Source organism: Ictalurus furcatus, chromosome 2 (assembly GCF_023375685.1).
Source record: "Ictalurus furcatus strain D&B chromosome 2, Billie_1.0, whole genome shotgun sequence".
Lineage (NCBI taxonomy): Eukaryota > Metazoa > Chordata > Actinopteri > Siluriformes > Ictaluridae > Ictalurus > Ictalurus furcatus.
The window spans coordinates 35110052-35132352 of record NC_071256.1 but is presented as its reverse complement, the minus strand read 5'-3'; the positions used below and the strand labels follow the sequence as shown (position 1 = coordinate 35132352).

The 22301-nt window shown below is 41.8% G+C and overlaps 2 protein-coding genes across 3 annotated transcripts; one reads left to right on the top strand and one right to left on the bottom strand.

Moving 5' to 3' along the window:
* Positions 1–1116: 1116 nt before the first annotated feature.
* zgc:86896 (uncharacterized protein LOC415190 homolog) lies at positions 1117–7425 on the bottom strand. The gene is made up of 11 exons (XM_053616646.1): positions 7409–7425; positions 7146–7238; positions 6687–6767; positions 6317–6421; positions 5079–5301; positions 4426–4533; positions 3197–3403; positions 2531–2606; positions 2184–2377; positions 1705–1795; positions 1117–1271 (listed from the first exon to the last, which is right to left on the bottom strand). Coding segments are annotated over exons 1-11 (1185 nt in total). The 5' UTR covers positions 7410–7425; the 3' UTR covers positions 1117–1265.
* A 2475-nt stretch (positions 7426–9900) lies between these two features.
* Positions 9901–21919, top strand: prkar1aa (protein kinase, cAMP-dependent, regulatory, type I, alpha (tissue specific extinguisher 1) a). Of its 2 annotated transcripts, none has more exons than XM_053616594.1 (11): positions 9901–10048; positions 12758–12951; positions 13154–13321; positions 14387–14478; positions 15306–15367; positions 15507–15553; positions 15649–15807; positions 15897–15957; positions 16042–16163; positions 16964–17045; positions 17207–21919. In XM_053616594.1, exons 2-11 carry the CDS (start codon positions 12778–12780, stop codon positions 17377–17379), a joined length of 1140 nt encoding a protein of 379 aa, XP_053472569.1. In that variant the 5' UTR covers positions 9901–10048; positions 12758–12777; the 3' UTR covers positions 17380–21919. The 2 variants fall into 2 exon arrangements, with proteins under 2 accessions (XP_053472569.1, XP_053472576.1); XM_053616601.1 differs by having other exon boundaries at positions 9903–10048; positions 12772–12951.
* The last annotated feature ends 382 nt before the right edge of the window (positions 21920–22301 follow it).

The window sequence follows — 22301 nt, the reverse complement described above, 5'->3', positions numbered from 1 at the left end:
CATATGGTGACATGGAGCCATCGTGTGGATTCACCACCTACAAGATGAAGGATGGGGGTCATGTGTGATGCCTGATGGACAGTGTTATGTGGACTAGACCCTTGCAATGAATACAGTATTTCATAATGATTTTGTGATGTTTTCAGTCATTGTGCAGTCATTGGTAATATGACACTGTCAGAACGGTAATGTAAAATTCATGTACTTGTAATTGCTCTAAACTGGTGGTTCCAAGGAAAACCATAGAATGCAAAAGACACATGGTACTGCTTTTTGGTTGTGACATGGGGACCACATTTCGCACTGAAAAGCAAAACCTTCATTGCATTGCTCTTATGCCGTTTTATACCATTAGTGAAGAATGATCAGCAGGGTATGGCTTGTTAAGGATTAAACACTGACTCCACATCAGAAGTGAACGTAATTCCGTAATGCATTGCATTTCACTTCCCTCAGTGTGTTGCAGCCATGCCAAAGTGAAATGCAATCACTGTCCAATCATAGCCCTAAACTCTACTCAGGGGAATGGTTATAAGGGGTAAAGGGCTTGAAAGAATCATTTTATAGAAGGCATTATAGGCATCCACATCCAGGAACGCCCTTCACAGTTACTTATAGGCTGATTGCTTCTTATTTATCAAGCTTTTTAGAATTACTGCAAAAATTTTATGTTTAGGGATTGTGTAGGGTTGAGTTAAGATCAGGTCAGGATTAGTGTGCTCAAGGTTCGGCAATGGTGAGGATTGTGTATGCCCAGGGTTTGGGGGGGGTTAAAGGTGTGATAGAGATTTGGTATGTATAAGCACTGCAATAAGGAATAATCACAATGGAATTTTTACAAATGAATGGTTTTTTTTTTTATTTGATATGATATTACAGGAAAACTTTCTTTTTAAAAAAAATCCTAAAATCAAAATATGTTTTAAAAATTTTATGGTTTTTTTTTTTTTTTTTTTTTTGATATTATATGACAGGAAAACTTTCTTTTAAAAAAAAAATCTTAAAACCAAAGTATGTTTTAAAAATCATTTGAAAACTTGGAAACTAAAGTCTGTGTCCCCATAATGTTTACTGCAGAGTAATATCTTTTCTCTGAGTAATTACAGAAATTAAAAATAACAGTATGACATGTTTATTTTTAAAAAGAAAATAAAGTATTGATCTTAAATGATATTTGTAAGCACAGCAGCAGAATGACACTGAGATCTTTCGTGTAGCGTGGATGTCGGATCGGCCACAAAACCTTTCTGCCTTATTAGCGAGTTTCAAGGCTGTGAAAAAAAACAACACAAGGATGAAACATAAAAATGACAGTCAATAAATATGTAAAAACTACAATTTTAGTGTGCCGCAATGTGGAATAATATTAAAAATACACACATTTCCCTGAGTAAATCAGAATTAAAATGGTGAGAGAAAAATATATAATGAAAAAAAAAGAAAATTTTTACAACCAAATTAAAAATGTTCTTTTCTCACTACAAAGGACGTGCGTGTTTCCTTATTTACATGTGTAATATAAAAGTATTCAAGAAACAAAAAATGAAACGTAAATAATTTTTCAGGCCTGGATATGAGTAGGTGCGTCTTATCTGATCGGCTACGAGTGAGGTCATGGTGACAATATCGATGTCATTTTTGGCAAAACATTATGAACAGTATGCACTGTGTAATGTCTCGCTGACAGTTGTGGACATGCAGTACCTTGAGTTCCCAGAGCACCATGGCTCCATCCAGACTGACACTACTGAACTTTTCCACTTTGACCTTGTCTCCCTCCACCACACACAGTTGGCTGCAGGCCAAACAAGACACTCTTAATATGACATTTCTCCAATCAAACATGCAAAAATAGTACAAATAGTCACAAATACGCCTTACACTCAAGTGTAGTCGATATGGAGCCACCTTTTTAATAAGGCCTGGCCACAAATGAATATACTGGCTATTAAGTATGACGTTCTATAGGATATTAATTCACATGTTCAAGTTACACAATGTCATGGCCACAATATAATAATAGCAATGAGGTACTTGGTTTGAATATTAAATATTGAATTCTTAACCTGACAAGCAGACGTCAGACATCGAACATGTCTTATCTGATTGGCTACATTTGGGAAAATTGTTTATTCGATTTTTTTGTCATTGCATCAAGCAGCATTGATGTTTTCTTTCCCTACGTGATGCTGTTCTGGTGTAGAGTGTTCAGCTCGTTGTCTTCCTCGTCGGTCTTGGCCTTTTTGTCCAGGTTGCGGAAGTGCTGCATGGCCGACATGCTGTTTTTGGATGACTGCTTGGCGATGCCCAGCTTTCGCACGAACTCCAGTTTGCCAGGCCCTTTGTAGGAGAACTGGTGGGGACAGCAGTCATGACCCTGTGATGTACAAAAAGAAACCAACACCAGTGAGAGGAGACACCACGTTGTATCAAAGCCATTGCACACCTTCAAATCTATCTATCTATCTATCGATCCATTCATCCATCCATCCATCAAGTTGTTCTGATTGAAGCTAACACATAGACTTACCGCAGCCACAATCTCGGTCTCGCTGATGTACAGCACACTGAGCATGGGGAGATGTTCTATAGTCAGCTGTGTAACCCTGCATAATGCATTTAGTACATACAAATAATAATTACTATTACATTTCGGTTATTTTTGCTATTTTCTATGTTACTTTATTTCATACCGCACGTCTTTTATTTACAGCCAGCTCCAGAATTATTGACGACCTCAGCAACGATGGCCAAAACGGCTATGATAAACAATGTTCTTGTGGTTAAGTATCGAAATATGAAAGAAATCGAAACTTTAAAAAAAAAAAAAATCCTTATACAATTTTTTTTTAAACAAAAACCAAGTGTCACAGTAATTGGCAATTCCCATAAACAAAATGCAACTAAAAACATGATACCATTTATTTAACTTTAAAAAAAAAAAAATCACTAGACTGCATAGGAACTCTAACTGTGTTAAATAAACCACAATGACAATATGACAATTTCATAACAAGTCTTTACCAAGAGTGCCAATAGTTCTGGAGCCAACTGTATGTTACATATAGTATTTATTTACCCATGAAACATGTTTGCCATGTTTCTTAGAGAAGCATGATTTAGAAATGTACTACGGTAAAATCAAATGATTCTCATTATCTGTCTGGACTGTAAATAGATTAGTTCGGGTGTTTACTCTTTGCTCTGCGTGGCGTCGGCGACGCTGATGGAGCTGTTGTGGCTGACCCAGGCCAGCGCGTCTCCGGACGGAGAGAATGCGATGCTGTGTACCCAGCCACCACAGTCTTTATGCTCCAGAAGCATTTCACCAAACGGCATCTTGGCTCCCCATGGTGTCGGGCCAGGCTTGTCCTCAATTTCCTTGATATACGTGGAGAAAACCCTGTGAAATCAGAAATATAACCGATCAGCTGCACTACTAGAAATTTAAATGATGATTAAAATGATGACTCATGAGCGGCAGATGGACGTATTTAGTGCGCATCACATAATACACAAACAAATCTTTCCAATTCAGTCCAATTTGATTTGCATAGCAGCACATTTTAACAATGGATAGTCAAAAAGCAGCTTTCCAAACCGAAATCTGGAGGTAGGTTTAGATTCCAGAAGTGATTGTAGCAAGGAAACGAGAAAGAAACCTGTAGAGGAACAAGACTCAAAATGGAACCTGTCATCTTCTGCGTGACACACGGATAGTGGGATTATAAATCATTACAAGCTGTTTCTCAGAAGTGTACATAGCACCAAACATAAACCTAAATCAAAACAGCTCCAGAGCCTAAAAATCCTATACACTGCTTATAAACTCCAACATTGCTTGCACATGTATTGCAATATTTATTATTGTGGCTTCGCTGTGCTTTTACATAACCACATAACATGCATCCATTTGCATAACCCATGATCCCTGATGGCTGGAGAATAAATGTTTACTGTTAACAATCAACCGTGTTGATGAGTTATCAATCTCAGCCTGATTGTGCATTGTTTTATTCTTAGCCAGGTCTTTGGTTTACTACCAAGCTTTCTGTTTGTTCTGGAACTGTGTGTCCACCAGTAAAACTTCATTTGTCTTGTTTTACGAGGCTTCCTGCTCGCTCTTTTTGCTCGTTGATGTCCCATTTTGATGTAGCAGTTAAAACAAGGTTTCTGTTAAAGCGTTAAAGCTTTCCAGCCAACTCAGCTTCCGTGGGATCCACCATATCGAGAAATGTCAACATGGCCGAGTTATCAGACGTATATATGTATATATTTAATGTAGGCTGTTTTGTCGTAAGTACAACAATAATGGGTCGTTTGTAGGGAATTTTGAATAAGGAAAGATTCTGGATATAAATCAGATATAATGTTTGTGTATAATGAGATACACTAATATGAATTAGTACACAGAGGTGGTGTAACCTGCAGTGGAGATCGGCTGATCCGGCTGCCAGCAGGATGTTGTTGGGATGCCAGTCCAGACTGAGCACGGTCGAGCAGATCCCTTTCTTTATGTGCTTACTGAGCCACCTGCGCAAAAACACCATCAGAAACCATTCAAAAGTGCTAATAGATTAACTGTCATTCGGATCTGTAAACGAGTTTAATATGAACTTGTTTTACAGAACCGCTTACGTTAAACCGATTTGATTGAGCTCAGAGAGTGATGATTTAGGTATGATGCAGCTTGCTCTGTTCGGACCGGGAGTTTTACACTCATTTAATAGCTACACACTTCAACTTGGTGTGTCTTTGCTGATTTGGGATCAAGAGGAAAGTGTGAACATTTTTGGTTTGGGTTAAATTGCTCTTTAAACATCGGTCTAAGCTGTAACTTTGGGTTTTCCAACAAGGGAAAGTCTTCAGGAGTTTATTGTGTTTATTGAGAGGCCGATGACAGAACAACAACAACAAAAAAAGTATGACGTGATGTTTTATAATAAATTAAAAATAGCTAGTGTGGGCAGATTGGTGTGATAAAAGAGAAATAAAACATTTAGTTTCATGCTGTTATTGGAAAATGATATTCCTGAGATGTGAGCCTGTGTGTGTGTGTGTGTGTGTGTGTGTCTTACCAGTCGTTCTCTTTCTCGAAGTAACACACAGAGATGAGTTTGGCTCCACTTCCAAGAGCGAACTTGTTCTCCTGAGGTGACCACTTGACACACGTGGCGGCTCTGTTGATGCGAACGAGGACGAGAGTCGGCTTCCACACGCCGTCCTTCAGCGTCCACACGTAGGCGTTTCTGTCTGAGGCGCATGTGACGATGCGGTTTGAGTCCGGGGCCCAGTCGATTCCTGAAACATTGTTACAGCAGAACAGTAAATATCTATTTGCACACTGTCTGTCTGACTGTCTGTCTATTCATCTGCCTGTTCGTCTGGTCATCCGTCTGTCTATCTGTCAGTCATTCTGTTTCTCTGGTCATCCGTCTGTCTGCCTGTATGTCTGTCTTTCTGTTCATCTGTCTATCTAGCAATTAGCCTGTTCCTCTGTCTGTCTGTCTGTCTGCCTGACTGTCTGTCTGTCTGTTTTTGCCTGTATGTCTGGTAATCTCTCTGTCTGTCTGTCTGTCTGTCTGTTTAGTCTTTTTGTCTATCTGGCCACATGACTGTCTGTATAGTAATATAATTTCTTTCTGTCGGTCTGTCTGTATATCTGTTTGGTCAACGGTTTGTCTGCCATTCTGTCTGTCGTTCTGTCTCTTTGACCATCTATCTGTCTGTCTTTCTGTCAATCTGTTTGGTAATTTGTCTGTCTGTCGCTTTGGTCAACTATCTGTCTGTTCAACTGTCTGTCTGATCATCTGCCTGTCTGACTGGTTAACTATCTGCCTGTCTTTGTGTCTGTCTGGTCAACAGTCTGTCTGTCTGTCCGATCATATCTTTATTTGTCTGGTTATCTACCTTTCTGGTCATTTGTCTGTCTTTGTGTCTGTCAAGTTACCTATCTGCTTGTCTGTCTGTCTGTCTGTCTGTCTGTGCAGCTGTCGCGTTTTTCCATTGATCTATCAATCGTCTTTACGTACATATTCATGATTGTATTGCCGGATTGTATTGTTGTAACACAGTGTATGCTGAGTGTAGTGTGTACTGTGTGTGTGTGTGTGTGTGTGTGTGTGTGTGTGTGTGTGTGTGTGAGTAAATGCCGATGTGTTCATGGTCAAAGTGTATTTTCGGCCCAGCCCTCTCTGCAGGAGTGTATGTTTTGTGGGTGAGCCGTGTGTATATGTGTGTGTGTGTGTGTGTGTGTGTGTTGTGTTATCAGTGAGATAGCGACTAATGGAGCGCCCTCTTCCTGCTTTTCTTTTACCCGTGATTCGCCCGCTGTGCTCCTTCAGCTCGTGGATTTTGATCCACTCCTTCTCCTTCTTCTGGTAAATGTTCACCAGACTGCTGTTGGGGCTGATGGCGATCTCTGAAAGGCAGAAGCAAAGATGATGATGATGAGGAGGATGATGATGATGATGATGATCGTAGCGATGCTCTCCGGTTACATACGTTTATGCACTTAAACGCTCTCTCAGTTCTGCTAAAGTGGATTGTGCGTTTAGCAGATTTAGGAAAAGTTGAAATGCTGAGTGTTCAAGGCGTAACTTTGCAGAATCAGATTGCACTTGGTGATGCTGTAATGGATGATTATTGTGTGTAGGGAGGGAGTAGTGACGGGTGTTCACACTTACGAGTTCGGTCTTTGTTCCAGGCGTGACAGGACAGAGGCTCCAAGCCGAAGCTGTACAGAGACATGTTGGAACAGAGGAGTTCTGGAATGCAGGACACACACACACACACACACACACACACACCTAAGTCTTACAGAAATGCAAGAAGAGGTATAAACAAGAAACTACAGGTAAAGGGTTTTTTTTGTTGTTGTAAATAAATACCTAAACTATAGCTCAATGTAAACATGGAAAACATTCATCACATTAATGAAGTGAACACTGCACTGAATCAAACCTCAAATTAAAATTAAACAGAAACATCCCCTTGATTCCTCCTTATCACAAATGACACACTTATACTAAATTAACAAAAACTACAAAATGCAAAAGATTTGCTAGATGACACACAAAGACATTTTAATCTGACACTAGACTAATATGTCTATACATGTACATGTATAGAACTCAGCGCTTCACCTTTCTCTGAGTCGGTATATTCAGTCCTGAGGTCAGTTGTGCGGCTCCGTGGACTCTGGGCAGTCGACACGAATGCAGCCGAACACTGAGGCACTGGGGAGGGAAAAAAACACCGAGTGAGCGAGAGGAGGAGGAGGAGGAGGAAGAGGGCGTGTCTGCATACTGCCTGAAGAACGGCACCTGAGTCTGTCTGGATGAATTCATACAGTAATTAAAAGACAAGTCCAAACTGAAACACATTAAATATGTTCATACTGACATACTTGTGATGTGATTAGTGATTCAGGTGCCAAATTGTTTCTTGGTGCTGTAATTCTGCAATTCCTATGACAGGTCACTGCTTGCGTATCGCTCTGACGTCATAACCTGCAAAATGTTCACGATCACAGATTTCACTGCAAGCTTCCTAAAAAGAAAACCGCCAGAGCTCCTTTTGTTGCTCAGCTTTCATTTCCGAGTAAAGTTCTTTTTCATCAGTGGGCGCACGGTGGCTTAGTGGTTAGCACGTTCGCCTCACGCCACCAGGGTCGGGGGTTCGATTCCCACGGCTCTGTGTGTGCGGAGTTTGCATGTTCTCCCCGTGCTGCGGGGGTTTCCTCCGGGTACTCCGGTTTCCTCCCCCAGTCCTAAAGTGTCCGTAGTGTGTGAATGTGTGTGTGATTGTGTGCCCTGCGATGGACTGGTGTCCCCCGCCTTGTGCCTGATACTCCCTGGGATAGGCTCCAGGCTCCCCCGTGACCCTGAAAAGGAGTAAGCGGTTGAAGGTGGATGGATGGTTCTTCTTCTTCATCAGAGACTCGGCTCGGCTTGTTAGCGATCTACAAGATGACGAGCACGATGGTGTTGATACTAACATGAAAGTTACGGCTTTAGAAGCCGATCTGCTTGAGCGGAGTGAACAGATGAGGAGGCAAGAAATGTGGACAGACTTGAACACTAAAGCGCCGCTGCATCACTCTCGGAGAATCGAGATGAAGCGAGGGCTAAATCCCATTGCACCATGATCAGGAAGACATTGTGGATAATGTAGGAAACGTAATATTATATACAAATGTGGTGTTTGGGTGGTGGTTGGTTCTCAGGACAGTACAGCACTCACACCGACACTGTGTGTGGTTTTGGTACGAGTGGATCAGGTACAGCAGTGTTGGAGGTTTAAACACTGTGTTAAACATTTACTGCACTTTATTACACTCTCCTCCCTTGGAGGTGTACAGGCTTATCTTTTTTTTCCATGCACATTGTGTATGTGTGTGTGCGTGTGTGTGTTAAAGCCATTAATTTGTGTCCGATCTTATCACAGAACTGGAAGGTGTGTTGTTGTTTTTTTTTTGGTTTGGTGGAATGTTTCTCAATCCAGCGGTGACACTGAGGTGTTTAACAACACGAACACTGCTCACTTTTGCATTGAAAGACAAACTGTACAGAATGACGCATGGGCTGCGGCGTGTTACTGTACACCTACAAGGAGGTTAGCAACACCAGTGAAGATTGGGAACATCTCCATGTATGGACGCAAAGACACGCCCATTTCCAACTGCTCTCGTTTTCATCGTGAAGTTAAAAAGTGCCTTTCGTTATGCCAAAAAAGAATAATAATTCAATAAAGTGATCTGTGTTGTGTATGTGACAGCATGCAAAACAACGACTTATTACATAATCGCTTATTAGAATGAATCGCTTTAATTAATTAATTAATTAATTAATTAGCCAGTGTTGCTTGCTTATTACTCAGAAATCATCTTGAGGCAAGTAAACGTGTGCTATCAGGCAGCATCTTTCTAAGCCCGATGTCCAGAAAATAAATTTGATTAAGGAGGCTGTGATTACAGGACTATAATAATATAGCGTTTCCTCATGGGTTTTAAAGTGTAAATGGAAAGTGTTGTTCCTAATGGCTCCTGATGGCTTATATAAGTTTATTCATTGATTCATCAATAAATGCTTTAGCCTGATCATGGTGCAGTTGGGGGGGCAGTGGCGGTTAAGGCTCTGGGTTACTGATTGGAAGGTCGGGGGTTCAAGCCCCAGCACTGCCAAGCTGCCAATGTTGGGCCCTTGAGCAAGGCCCTTAACCATCTCTGCTCCAGGGGCGCTGTATCATGGCTGACCCTGCGCTCTGAAAAGAATTTCACTGTGCATGTGTATACGTGATCAATAAAGACTCATTATGATTATGGTGGATCCCAAGCCTATCACAAGGCAGGAATATTTCCTGGAGGTATTCATCATAAAGCACCATGCACACATTCACACGCTTGGTCATATTTAGATTTGCTAATCCACCTAATGGCATGTTTTTGGGAGGTGAGAGGAAACCAGAGAACCCAGAGGAAACCCACACGGACAAGGGGAGAACATGTGAAACTCCATACAGACAGTAATCGGAGCTCAGGACGATGGAGCTGTGAGGCAGCAAAGCTACGATGTCACCCGTGTCCGTGTTTATTCTGATGTAATGATCTTAGGGTGAAAAAAAGGCCTTATTTGGTTCTGGAGGTTTTTAATGTGAACCAGAAAATTCCTACAGAAATCATTTAGGAATCTGATTGAAACCTGATTGATACAGATTTGCCGAATACATTGTAACTGATACTTTATACGTAGGATATTTGACTATAAGTATAAAATGACGATTATACGTTACATATATAAAGTAAATTGTACATTATTTTACATTTTAGCCTCTTTACAAACAACAAAAAAAAACCCTGAGGGGGGCAAATTAACGTCACTGCGTGTTTGTGTCCGGTGATGACGTGTTTCCGGGTTGAGGCATCCATCCAAGCGAGGACCGAGAAGAGAGAACGGGAGTGTCACTGTTTATTAAAGTTAAATAAATAAAATAAAAAAAACAAACCAAAAGAACAACACCACCAAGGACATCTTTTCTGACAACTCAGGTAGGGTGTTTAACAAAATGGCGGCCTTTCGTTAGGTTTTCTGCTCGTTTGGGGACGTTTCAGAGGGAAACAAAGTCAGAATGCGGTGGTTTCCGTTTGTTTTGATAACGGTAGCGTTTACAAGATGGCGTTTCTCTTAACCGTTCTCCAGGCGCATGATCTTTTCCCACCAGTATTACGACAAACACTGTGTTCTCGCGGCTATTGGACAACTTCAACCCGCCCCCTCGGGGTCATTGGTCGATGTGGTGACTTTTCGCGAGAAAGAAACTTGTAGCGAATCCTCGCGCGGACAGCGGGAAAGAGGTAGCCAATCCCAGTGCCGGGAGGCGGGGTTTAGCGAATGCGGATAGGGGGGAAAAAAATGTAAAAAAAAAAAAAAAAAAAAAAAGCTGGCTAGCTGCATTACGCTTATCACCTGACTGGTTGAAGCTGATATAAATACGTCGGATTAAAGGGAAATTTTGCATTGCATCTTAATAGCGATAAATTGTGTCGTGTATTCGTCTTTTCTTGTGCAAAAAAAATAACTAGCTTAAGCAAATAACGAGCAAAATCTGTCATGGCTAGGCTTCCAAGGCTAAATTCACTACAGGAGAGTTGGGCTTGTGTGCAGTGTAAATGCAGTTCCACATACCTACATCCTCCTATAGAACACTTTATAATTATTATTTTGCAACGTAGTGCTTAAAAGCTTAACTTTCTATTTACATATCCCACAAGTAAAGGAAGTGCAGGTGTGGGTTCAGGGTTACCTAAAACGGGGTGCTGATACACCAGGATAATACCTGGCGTATACAAGGCTTTCAAGTCTGTGTACTCTTTCTTTAATTCATTCATTCCTCGATTCATCTTTGGTAAGCGCTGCATCCGGGTCAGGGTGGCACGGGGTCCGAGAGGCGTTCCCGGGAACGCTGGCAGCACAGGGCATCGTTCACACAGTCACCCAGTCGTTCACACAAACAGGACATTTTGTGTAGCCGGTCCACCTACTGCTGTGTTTTTGGACAGGAAGAGGAAACCGGAGAACCCTGAGGAAACCAGCTCAGACAGGGTGAGAACCCGCGCCGTTCCATACAGACGGTAACCAGAGTTCGGCGTCGAATCAGGGACGTGGCGGCGCTTTTTGTGATTGTTGCGGCCAAAAAAATGCTTCATTTTGTTGCGTCTGTTTTTTTGTGTGTGTGGAAAACTTCTTGACTTGGTGACATTGTTCTGCGCGGTCTTTCGCAGTGATGTTTGTTGGTAAATGAGACCTTTTAGTTGTACTCGCGTTCGCCGCATGAGAACCGAAGAGGGCGTCGGCTGATGGGTCTGAACAAAATCCGGGAGGGACCGGGTACGCGTTACGCTCAGCTTGGTCTGTGGATTATCTTATACTTACTGCTATCCCAAAACAACACTGTTATTTCATGGGCATTCATCTGTAACATTATCTTATCCATTTTTTCCCCATCTATCTCTCCATCAATTTACTAGTAGCGCTCTCTCTCTCTCTCTCTCTCTCTCTCTCTCCTTCTCTCTCTCTCTCTCTCTCTTCCTCTCTCTCTCCCTCTCTCCCTTCCTCTCTCTCTCCCTCTCTCCCTTCCTCTCCCTCTCTCCCCCCCCCTCTCCCTTCCTCTCCCTCTCTCTCTCCCTTCCTCTCCCTCTCTCTCTCTCCCTTCCTCTCCTTCTCTCTCTCTCCCGTCCTCTCCCTCTCTCTCTCCCTTCCTCTCCCTCTCTCTCTCCCTTCCTCTCTCTCTCTCTCTCCCTCCCTTCCTCTCCTTCTCTCTCTTTCTCTCTCCCTCTCTCTCTCTCCCTTCCCCTCTCTCTCCCTTCCTCTCCCTCTCTCTCTCCCTCTCACTCTCTCTCTCTCCCCCTTCCTCTCCCTCTCTCTTCCCCCCCCTCTCCCTTCCTCTTTTTCTCTCCCTCGCTCTGTTCCCATATTTCTTTCTATCAATCTGCCCGTATCACTCTCACGCCTTCTGTCTTTCTGCCAATAACGCGCACTCTCATCATCTCCAACTTGTGTCACACTCTCACTCCTTCTGACTTTCTACTTTCTATCACTCTATTTGTTATCAGTCTTTCTCCCCGTAACTGACTGTCACTCATTCTTTCTTTCATTCTGTCTTTCAACCTCAAACTGTCTTGAAGCTTGCGAAACAGTTTCAGTCTTTCATGTATGTGTGAAAAAGGGAGGCTTTTAAAAATTTCTTTCTCGAACCCTTTTAGAAGGATAGAACCGTTTAGAGAACCTTTGAACGCTCCCCCCCCCCCCCCTAAGAGTGTACTGTAGAATGGATTGGCAAAGTAACTTCAGATAATATACGCTATACTGCCAAAAGTTTGCGGACACCTGACCATCACACTTGCATGTGCTTGTCGAACATCTCATTCCAGATGTTGCTGTTATAACAAGCTCCATTCTTCTGGGAAGGCTGTCCACTACATTTTGGAGCGTGGGATTAGTGAGGTCGGGAACTGATGTCGAACCCACTCAGAAGAGCAGCTTTAAGTAAACTATGTGTGTTCCTAGCATAGCTGAGCCGTAACACACAGATTTTTCTGGTTTTCCATTACCAGAGCCGGTTGTTTCAGTACTTCTGAATAAGACTTGATTTGACTGTAGCACGACCGACCCGAACCGAAAGACTCTGAAACGTATCGACAAATAACTGACTCGGATGAGCTCGATGCAGAACTCTCTGACAGATTTCATTTTTCTAGGTGTTTTCCTCCAGGTCATCATGGCGTCCGGCAGCTCAAGCACCGAGGAGGAGAGGAGCCTGCGGGAGTGTGAGCTCTACGTGCAGAAGCACAACATCCAGCAGCTGCTGAAGGACTGCATCGTGCAGCTGTGCACGTCCAGGCCAGAGCGACCCATGGCCTTCCTCCGGGACTACTTCGAGAGGCTCGAGAAGGTGCGCGCTTTCATTCACAGCAAATAACAATCAGTGAAAAATGAAAAGACGCCCACGGTGTCCTTGTTGATCGTCGGACATATTTGTTGTCTTAAGTTTGCATCTGTAGTTTAGCGCGCTGGAGAGGCAAGGCTAATGAGGCTAAACACACTAGTTTAAAAAAAATTATATTTATTTAATGTATATAATCGATTATATGCAGGAGGAGGCCAAACAGATTCTCAGCCAGCAGAAGTCCGGTTCTCGCTCCGATTCCCGCGAGGACGAGATTTCTCCTCCCATGAACCCGGTGGTGAAAGGTCGCCGTCGCCGTGGCGCCATCAGCGCAGAGGTTTACACCGAGGAGGACGCCGCATCCTACGTCAGAAAAGTACTGAGACCTCTCTACACACTGAGCCAAGAACTAATTAAACTCTTATGCTGTGTTCACACAGAAAAAAAAAAACGTTCGACAGGCCACACCCACAAGGAATAAACTACAAGACACGAGTGACTTGTCACCTGCTAGTGTGAACTTGTGTCTGTTCTTGTATTTGTATTTCTGGTAATTTAGTGAACTACCTAGCTATTCAGAGATGTTAGCAAACCGCTTAAACAAAAAAAACAACTGGTTTGCTAATTAAAATATATATATATATATATATATATATATATATATATATATATATATATATATATATATATATATATATATATATATAAAATATACACACACACACACACAGCCTACCGGTCAAAAGTTTAGACACACTCGTTCTTTATTTTTATTATTTTCCCCACATTTTAGAATAATAATAAAGTCATCAAAACTCTGGAATAACACAAGTGGAACTATGGGAATTATGTTGATAAAAAATCCAAAATAAATGAAAATAATTGAGTATTTTCGCATCTTCAAAGTCAACGCCCTTTTTGCCTAGAATTTCCAGAAATGTGTTCTTGGCGTTTTCTCGCCCGATTTCTTGAGGAATTTCCCTGAGATGATTTTTAAACAGTATTAAAGGAGTCCACACCGACGCTGGACTCTTATCGGCTGCTTTTCCGAATGTTTCCCTCAGAGTCGTCCGTTTAAGAAACTATTTTTTTGTAAATAAAATGTTAGTTTTCTAATGAAAGAAACGAATACGTCGGCACGATCATAGTTTTTGTCTATAGCACCGATTTCACAGGTTTAATCTCACACCTTCAGATCAAAAGGTTTTTAAGATCATGAGAAACATTTCAGTCGTGTGTCCACAAACTTATGACCTTGGGGTGTGTGTATGTGTGTATATATGTATGTGTATATATATATATATTCGGAAGTAGCTATAATGGGGAAAACTATAAATAAGTTACGGTTGTTGGGTATATATTTAGATTTTTGTTAAACACACCCTTGGTGTGTGCGCAGTGAAGAAGTTAAAGAACGAATGTGTTCGTGTTTGTTTTCCAGGTCATTCCGAAAGACTACAAAACAATGGCTGCTCTCGCTAAAGCGATCGAGAAGAACGTGCTGTTCTCCCACCTCGATGACAACGAGAGAAGGTGACGTTTCTTTTTTACTCTGCTTAAAATCTTTTTAATATAAACTGAGATGTTTACAATCGCTTGAATATATGAGTTTGATGGTTCGGGGGGCGGGGCATAACGCTATACAGTATGTACATAGAAGTACCGTATAATCATATATACGTATCAAGATTTTATGATTATTAACGATAAAAATTCAGATTACATTCAAGATATTACTCGGGTTCAAAACCGCTACAATTTTTTTTTTTTCTTCAAATGTATACAGATGTTTTATACTTTTACACAAAACTCCAGCATAAAACCAGCCACATATATTCAGTGGCTCGTTAATAACATTTCTATAAGCTTCTCCGACAGATTGTAGGATGGGATTCACATATACGCTGCTGAGTTTTATATCCAAACGCTCTCCCTCCAGAACCTGGAGTGGAAAGGGGGGGGTTCATACATCATGAAGTGAACAGCGCCCTCTTGTGTTCATAGCAAAGTGCTGTAAATACTGTATTCAGGGAGAACGCACGGCGTCAGTAAGACACCTGTAATATCGTTGTCTAGCGTGAATAAAAATGCTAATTTAGTAAGATTACCTCAACTAAACCTTAAGGTTTTATCCAGTGGTGTTCCAGTGACATGACTGAGTTGGAAAGTTCAGGTTACAGATTTCCCCTGTTGTTACTAATAACTCAGTCAGTACTAATAATAACTAATATCTAGAGTATAGGTAATCCTTAATAGCGAACATTTGTAAGTGAGACAGATTTCCTTTTGTCTTTATATCAACGAGTGTACCGACGGACTCGTGTTAAATATATAAATATATATTTTTCCCTCCTCTATAGCGATATATTCGATGCTATGTTTCCTGTGAACTACATCGCCGGAGAGACCGTCATTCAGCAAGGTGCGGTGTGTGTGTGTGTGTGTGTGTGTGTGTGTGTGTGTGTGCAAAATGCAGTTCATGTAATTAAACTGAAACAACAAATGTCAAACATTGTATTCTATTTTTTAAATTTTTTTCTCTTTTTTTTTCCTTTCTCCAGGTGACGAGGGCGACAACTTCTACGTGATCGATCAGGGTGAAATGGACGTAAGAGCGAGACGTTCCTTTTTTTTAAGTATATAATCGATTGCCGTCACGTGTCCGGTCCGTCATGTGTTGTTGCGTTCTGTACGTTGCGTAAGGTGTACGTGAACAACACGTGGGTGACGAGTATCGGAGAAGGCGGCAGTTTCGGCGAGTTGGCGCTGATTTACGGCACTCCGAGAGCGGCGACCGTTCGAGCCAAAACCAACGTCAAATTGTGGGGCATCGACAGAGACAGCTACCGGAGAATACTGATGGTACACACACACACGCACACACGGTTTTCACTTTTCAATACGAGACCAATTCTCTCATCTTCAGCATGAAAATCGTACGTGTTTTGCAGGGGAGCACTCTGAGGAAGAGGAAGATGTACGAGGAATTCCTGAGCAAGGTGTCCATTTTGGGTAAGCCTCATCACTCGTTTCGTCTTTTTTTTTTTTTAAATTGAATCCATAAGTTTGCTAACGGAGCATTTTCCCCGCGCTCAGAATCCCTGGATAAATGGGAGAGGTTAACGGTGGCCGACGCTCTGGAGACAGTGCAGTTCGAGGACGGGCAGAAGATCGTCGTCCAGGGCCAACCCGGAGACGAGTTTTTCATCATCCTCGAGGTAAACACTAGTTTAGCGGAACTTTTTTTTAAAAAATGTTTATTTTTAAAAAAATTTTTAAAGAAACTGATAGATCTCCCGAGCGAAAATCCAAAGGTGCTGTAGATGGCATTACGGCGGATATCAAAAAGTCTACACACACCTGTTAAAAGGACAGGTTCTTGTTAAGTAAAGGACGAAACTAAGATCAATCATGTCAGTTATCTTTCCACTTTTAAGTTGAAATTATAAAGTGAGAAAACAATCAGAAACTTGTATAAGGGGAAAGAAAAAGAACATTTTTTTATGTATAATAATCTGGTTGCACAAGTGTACAAATCCCCACCCCACCCCCCCCTAAACTAACACTATTACTTCGTTAAAGCGCCTTCAGAGTGTCCCATGGTATATCTAATGTCTGGGGAAATTCTTCTTTACCCCTCTCATGGTTAACAGCGAGGTAACCATACAGCCTTTGTAAGCTCTTCACAAACCACGACGCGGACGAAACCGAGAAGATGTGATGAAGATCCTACAGAAACAGCCGGTCTTTATTTGGGGTTAATCGGAACAAGTTCGTCGATGACGGCCGTGTGATAATTACTTTTGAGCACAAGATCGAATGCGATCGGTTCGTTCTGAACACTCGTCCCGAATACTTATGCAACTTTAAAAAAGTTTATTTCAGATGTTTCTGATTGTTTTTCACTTCATTTTTATACCTCACAAAAGTCTGGTGTTACCAGGGGTGTGTAGACTTTTTATATCCATTGTATAAAACACACACACACACACACACTCAGGTGCTCTGGTGTTTACAGGGATCTGCAGCGGTGCTTCAGAGACGCTCCGAGAACGAAGAGTTTGTAGAAGTGGGCAGACTCGGCTCCTCCGATTACTTCGGTGAGCGTTTTCTCCTCTATTCACCTGAAATATAATAAAAAAGATTTGATGTTTTCTTGTTATTTCGTGCTTTCGTTCTCGCCCGTGCATTTCTAATAGATGAGAATTTGTCGTTTTTATGCCCTTCGAGCTTTAAAAAAAAATTGTGTGTGCGTGTTCAGGTGAGATCGCGCTGCTGATGAACCGTCCTCGCGCCGCCACCGTGGTCGCACGCAGCCCTCTGAAGTGCGTGAAGCTCGACCGTCCTCGGTTTGAGCGTGTGCTCGGACCCTGCTCCGACATCCTGAAGAGGAACATCCAGCAGTACAACAGCTTCGTCTCTCTCTCCGTTTGAATCTCTCTCTCTCTCTCTCTCTCTCTCTTCTCTTTCACCTCCTCTGTTTATCGCAGGGTCCAGCTACGCTTTATTTTCTTACTTGTGTACGTTTCGTTCGTGCTCGCCGTGCGTGCGTGCGTGCGTGCGTGAGTGTGTGTGTGTGCGTGCGTGCGTGCGTGTGTTGTCGATTTAACCTCGTATTCTCGAACGTAGAGATGTAAAGTGAAGCTGCCGAAACAGGAAGTCGACCAGAAACTACTCTCCTTAACAGTTATTCTGTTCATGTAAATGTGACTATTTATTTCTCTGCAGCGTTCAGGGCGTGACGAGTCCCGAGACAAGGCTGCTCGGTACATCCATCCATCCATCCATCTATCCGTTCGTTTCTTTTTAATTTATTGCGTTTTTTTTTTTTTCTTTGTTCAGCCGTTCAAACCATTTCAGAGTATTTAGCATCTGGCTTTAGTTCCACCGAGATCACTTTCATCTTTTTTCACATTCTTGTAGTAGATCTTCATACGTTTTCCACATATATGTGTGTGTGTGTGTGTGTGTGTGTGTGTGTGTGTGTGTGTTGTAGCTTAATCTGATATTCTCAAACAAAACGTTGAAACAGGAAGTCAAATATTACAAAAAAAAAAAAAAAGACAGAGAGAGACTCCTCTTCTTTACAGATGAGCCTGTTAACTCGTTTATAGGTACAATAGATTTGTTTTATTATATTTAAGCTTACTGTTACTAAATCCTGGCGTTCCATCCAGGGTGTATTCCCACCTCGAACCCACTATTCCCGGGACGAGCTCTGGATCCGCCGTGATCCTGACCAGGATAACCGCTTTGCAAGCTAGGGCTGGGTGATGTACCGATATCGTACTGCTCTCGTAACATATCGCTATATTGATATGAGGTGGTCATATCGCCCAGCCCTACTGCTCCGGTTACTTTTTGTTCCAAAGGGTTGCTTCTCTGACGAAGAACTCGATGACGTTTAAAGTCTAATATCAATCAGATGAAACTTACAAGAGGTTACAATAACCTAAGTGAATGGGGGGGGGGGGGGTTATACTCTGTTTAACCAATTAAACAGACCATCCAGCGATTATGATATAATATAAACACTGGAAGAACAAAACCTTCAGGGAGAAATTATTCAAGATCCTTGTCTTTTACTGTTTTCTGTACTTTTTTTTTTTTTTTTTTTCCTTTTCAAAATCAATTCCTAATGGCTGAGAAAATCGTAAAATATGAGTTTGTTTAATCGTAATGAAACCAAGCCCACCTTAAGGTCTTAATTTTCTTTGTGTTGTCTTTTCCAATCTTGAGTTTTGGGCTTCAGTGAAGATCAGGAATCACCGATTTCTCTCTCTTTTCGAATGACGTGATTTATTTGGAAGTGTTCAGAGCGCGACGAATCCCAAGACGAGGCTGTAAACTGAGCGTTCTCAAGTTTGCGCCCTTTAGCAGTGTTTACAATTCATTTTGGGCTGGTGTGTGTGTGTGTGTGTGTGTGTGTGTGTGTGTCTTGTTGGTTCTGTTTGTTCTCTCGAGGGTACTGAAGTTGAATCATTTAAACACTCTGTGTGTGTGTGTGTGTGTGTGTGTGTGTGTACTGTAGCGATCCGCTTTGCTCCTTATTGTTCTTTATTGCACATATATAGCAGAAGTAAATGATAGTAAATCACCATAACTGTATTTTTTGCACACTTTGTTATATACTGAAATTGAAATATTAAGATTCTCTCTCTAAATATATATATAAATATATGTGGCGCTTATTTTGCATTATTATTGGTCCTGTTGTTTTTGTTTTGTTTTCTTTTGCTTGCTGTACTCTCCCTTCACTTCAACTGTATATCCAAAACCGCACCCTTTTCACTACGTAGTGCACTATTTTTCTATATCCAGCACACGAAATCCCACTATGGCCCGCAATAGGTTAAACAATCCAAAACACCAAATACCGTCGACATCTACACATGTGGCATACGTGGTGTAGTGAATAAAGTCTCTAGTTTGGGACACGCCCACAACGGACTAGTGGTGAGGTGTTTATGTAGCGAGTGTGTATCGCGACACGTCGACGGTAGACCGCTCGTTCTGTCGTGGTGGTTCCGAGGCGAATAAGGTGTGGTTTGGAACATGTCCGTAGTAGATTAATATAGAGGAGGCCACACTAGCGAATAGGGTGTGTGGTTTGGGACACCTCCATAATAGACTGATCAGGGAGAGGTGTTCGTGGCGTCTATCAAGCCTTGTATATTAAATAGGGAGCGGTTCGGGACATTTCCACAGCGGACTGATGATGCTTAGACATTTTAGATGGTGGTTAGTAAACTGGGTGTGGTTTGGGACACGCCCACAGTGTCGTCTCTATAGTGGAACGGAGACATTTCAGATGTCTCATTAGTGAATAGGGTGTGGTTTGGGACACGTCCACAGCGGAATAGTGACGCGTTTGCGTACGGAATAGGGGATAAATCTCAGTTTTTTTTACCTCACGGTGCTTCTGTTCTTCATAGCAGAGTTTTGTTTGGGTGTTGCGGGTTTGTTGTCCACATTTCTCGAGTAACTGCTTTGGATTAACGGAGCGAAGCGTCGCGGAGTGAACTTTAGCACACGTGCGGTACTGTGTTTTTCTTTTTAAGGTCCTCGTAACGTAATTGTGTTTGGATTATAAACACTGTGGAGCAGAAAGCGAACTCGTCGTTACCGTAACAACAGAATAGCTTTTATTTAGTATGGTCTATGGTCACTTCATTTTATAACATGTTTAAAGTAGCAGTATGTAACTTTTTTTTTTTCCTTTTTTCTTTTTTTTTTTTTTTTTCTAAAAATGAAATACGTAGTTCTTTCAAGTCGGCCTAAAAGTCTCAAATAAATTTAGAGCTGTCGGATGGGACTCTTACGTTGTAAACCACCATGTGCACGCCTCCAAATATTCCCAATAGTTACATACTGCAACTTTAATACAGAATGTTTATATAGCAAACATTTTTGTATAGTATTAAACAGGACAGTGAATTATGGTTCTCCAAACATCGTACTGTATTTCTCAACACTGACTGAGGAAACTCAAGCTGAAAACGTGTGTGTGTGTGTGTGTGTGTGTGTGTGTGTGTGTGTGTGTGAGTGAGAGCTGCAAACCCATATAAGAGTCTCTTTACACTCGTGTCGGATAATTTTAGGTTGTGGAAGTGCCTGATTTCTTTATTTTCAAAAGTTCCTTTAGCTTGAGTGTCGCTTTTGATAAACGCAAATCTATCAGTCTGTGGGTTTGAGCATAGGATAAAGTCTCGTATCGCAATAATCGCCCCACGTCTTATCACAGTTTTACAACGCAACATGTTCTTGTTCGTCCCTTCATCTTCTGTAAGTTCCTTATGGTGGTCCGAGTCGCTTTGGTTTAAATCCTTCATTCGTTTATGTCATGCGAAAGAGAATCATTTAGAAAACGTTCGTTAGAAAATATGGCGGGCGGGTACAAACGGTAATGACTGCAGGGAATTCCGGGATTGGTCGAAAGTTTCGGCACGAAAGGGTGGGGATTGTTCAAAGCTTCTGCAGGGGCAGGATTGAAGTGCGGTCTTGTTCATGTCGCATAACCGCACGTTCACACTAGCAAACGCTATTACAAAACGCAGTTATGACGTGGTAAAGCTTCAAATGCAGACGATTGGCTCGAAGGATTTTTAAACGAAATCGGTGCGTATCGATCGTAAATGGGCCTCGAGACAAACTAGCATGGGGGACAAAATGGTGGCTCCAGTTCACGAATGAGCATCTAAAAACGTAGCGATATGACATAAAGACATCGTGAACTGTGTTAAACAGCTACGCGATTATTGCGATGTGAAAATGTAACATTGGCATTGTGTATTAATGAAACAGTTTTGTTTTTTTTATGATGATGACTGACTGACTTTAGTGTCACACCATGTGTTTTATTTCATGTAGTATAATACTGACTGAACATCCTGGATTTCCTACATTTGTAAAAAAAAAAAAATTTAAGCAGAACCTTGTGAAAAGAACCAGATGTGATTTTCTTACGTTGTTCCCTCACGTCGATTTTCTGCAGTATTTGATTTTAGGAAACGGCTCTCGCGAATTTGTGACGCGTTTATAGTTTAGAGTTAAATGATTTTCTGTGCATTGCGTAGTGCTGCAACGACATGCTGTTTATTTCTGATGATGATGATGATGATGATGATGATGATGAAACGTTCACGGCTCCCTCTGTAAGTGGCCATATTGGTCCCCTTAACCACCAGAACACACCTCCCCTTGTGCATTAGTCATTCCCATGTATTCTTTTCAGAGCTATAGTATGGATAAAAGCTGATATGATGTGATCATGGCTGAGTGTCCATCTGCGCTGCTCTTGAGCTTTGCTGAGGACCATTTTCTCTTCTCTGTTTCAGTGATGTATACAGTTTTTTTTTTTCTTTTTTTTTTCTTTTCTTTCCATCCCTTCTTATCGTGCTGATGTTGTAACCCTTTTTGGTATCGATCATCCTAATGGCAGGCCAAGCAATAAAAAAAAAAATTCTTAAACATGTCTCTCTTTTCTCTTCGTTCATTAAAGTTTGAATTTTACTCTACGTATTTTCGCTCTTGAGTTTTTTGGGGTTTTTTCTTTAATAGTAGGAGTGTGGATCTTGCGATTTAATTCACTTCTGGTCCATTTTCATGAGAGGAGTAAGAGGCCACGCCCCCCTTCACTAGGATTGGCAGAAGCCACGCCTCCTGTTTTCAAACGAGCCACTAAACCTACGCTTGAACCCGCGGGTCGAAAAGGCGTTCGTGGTGCTTGTGGTTTCACTCTCGTGGGCGTGGCTTTTACCGTTTTTAATCCTGATAAGAAACGATAATAGCTGCCGTGGATATGAAAAGTCCGCACACGCCTGTGAGAATGGCAGGTTTTTGTGATGTAAGAAAAT

Coding starts and splice junctions, on each gene's coding strand:
- zgc:86896 (XM_053616646.1), bottom strand. Junction 6,768..7,145: donor ATATACCGACTCAGAGAAAG/GTGAAGCGCTGA, acceptor CCTGCATTCCAG/AACTCCTCTGTTCCAACATG. Junction 4,534..5,078: donor TTCGAGAAAGAGAACGACTG/GTAAGACACACA, acceptor GTTTTTGCGCAG/GTGGCTCAGTAAGCACATAA.
- prkar1aa (XM_053616594.1), top strand. CDS start 12,778: ATGGCGTCCGGCAGCTCAAGCACCGAGGAGGAGAGGAGCCTGCGGGAG. Junction 14,479..15,305: donor CTCGATGACAACGAGAGAAG/GTGACGTTTCTT, acceptor CCTCCTCTATAG/CGATATATTCGATGCTATGT. Junction 17,046..17,206: donor CGGCTCCTCCGATTACTTCG/GTGAGCGTTTTC, acceptor GTGCGTGTTCAG/GTGAGATCGCGCTGCTGATG.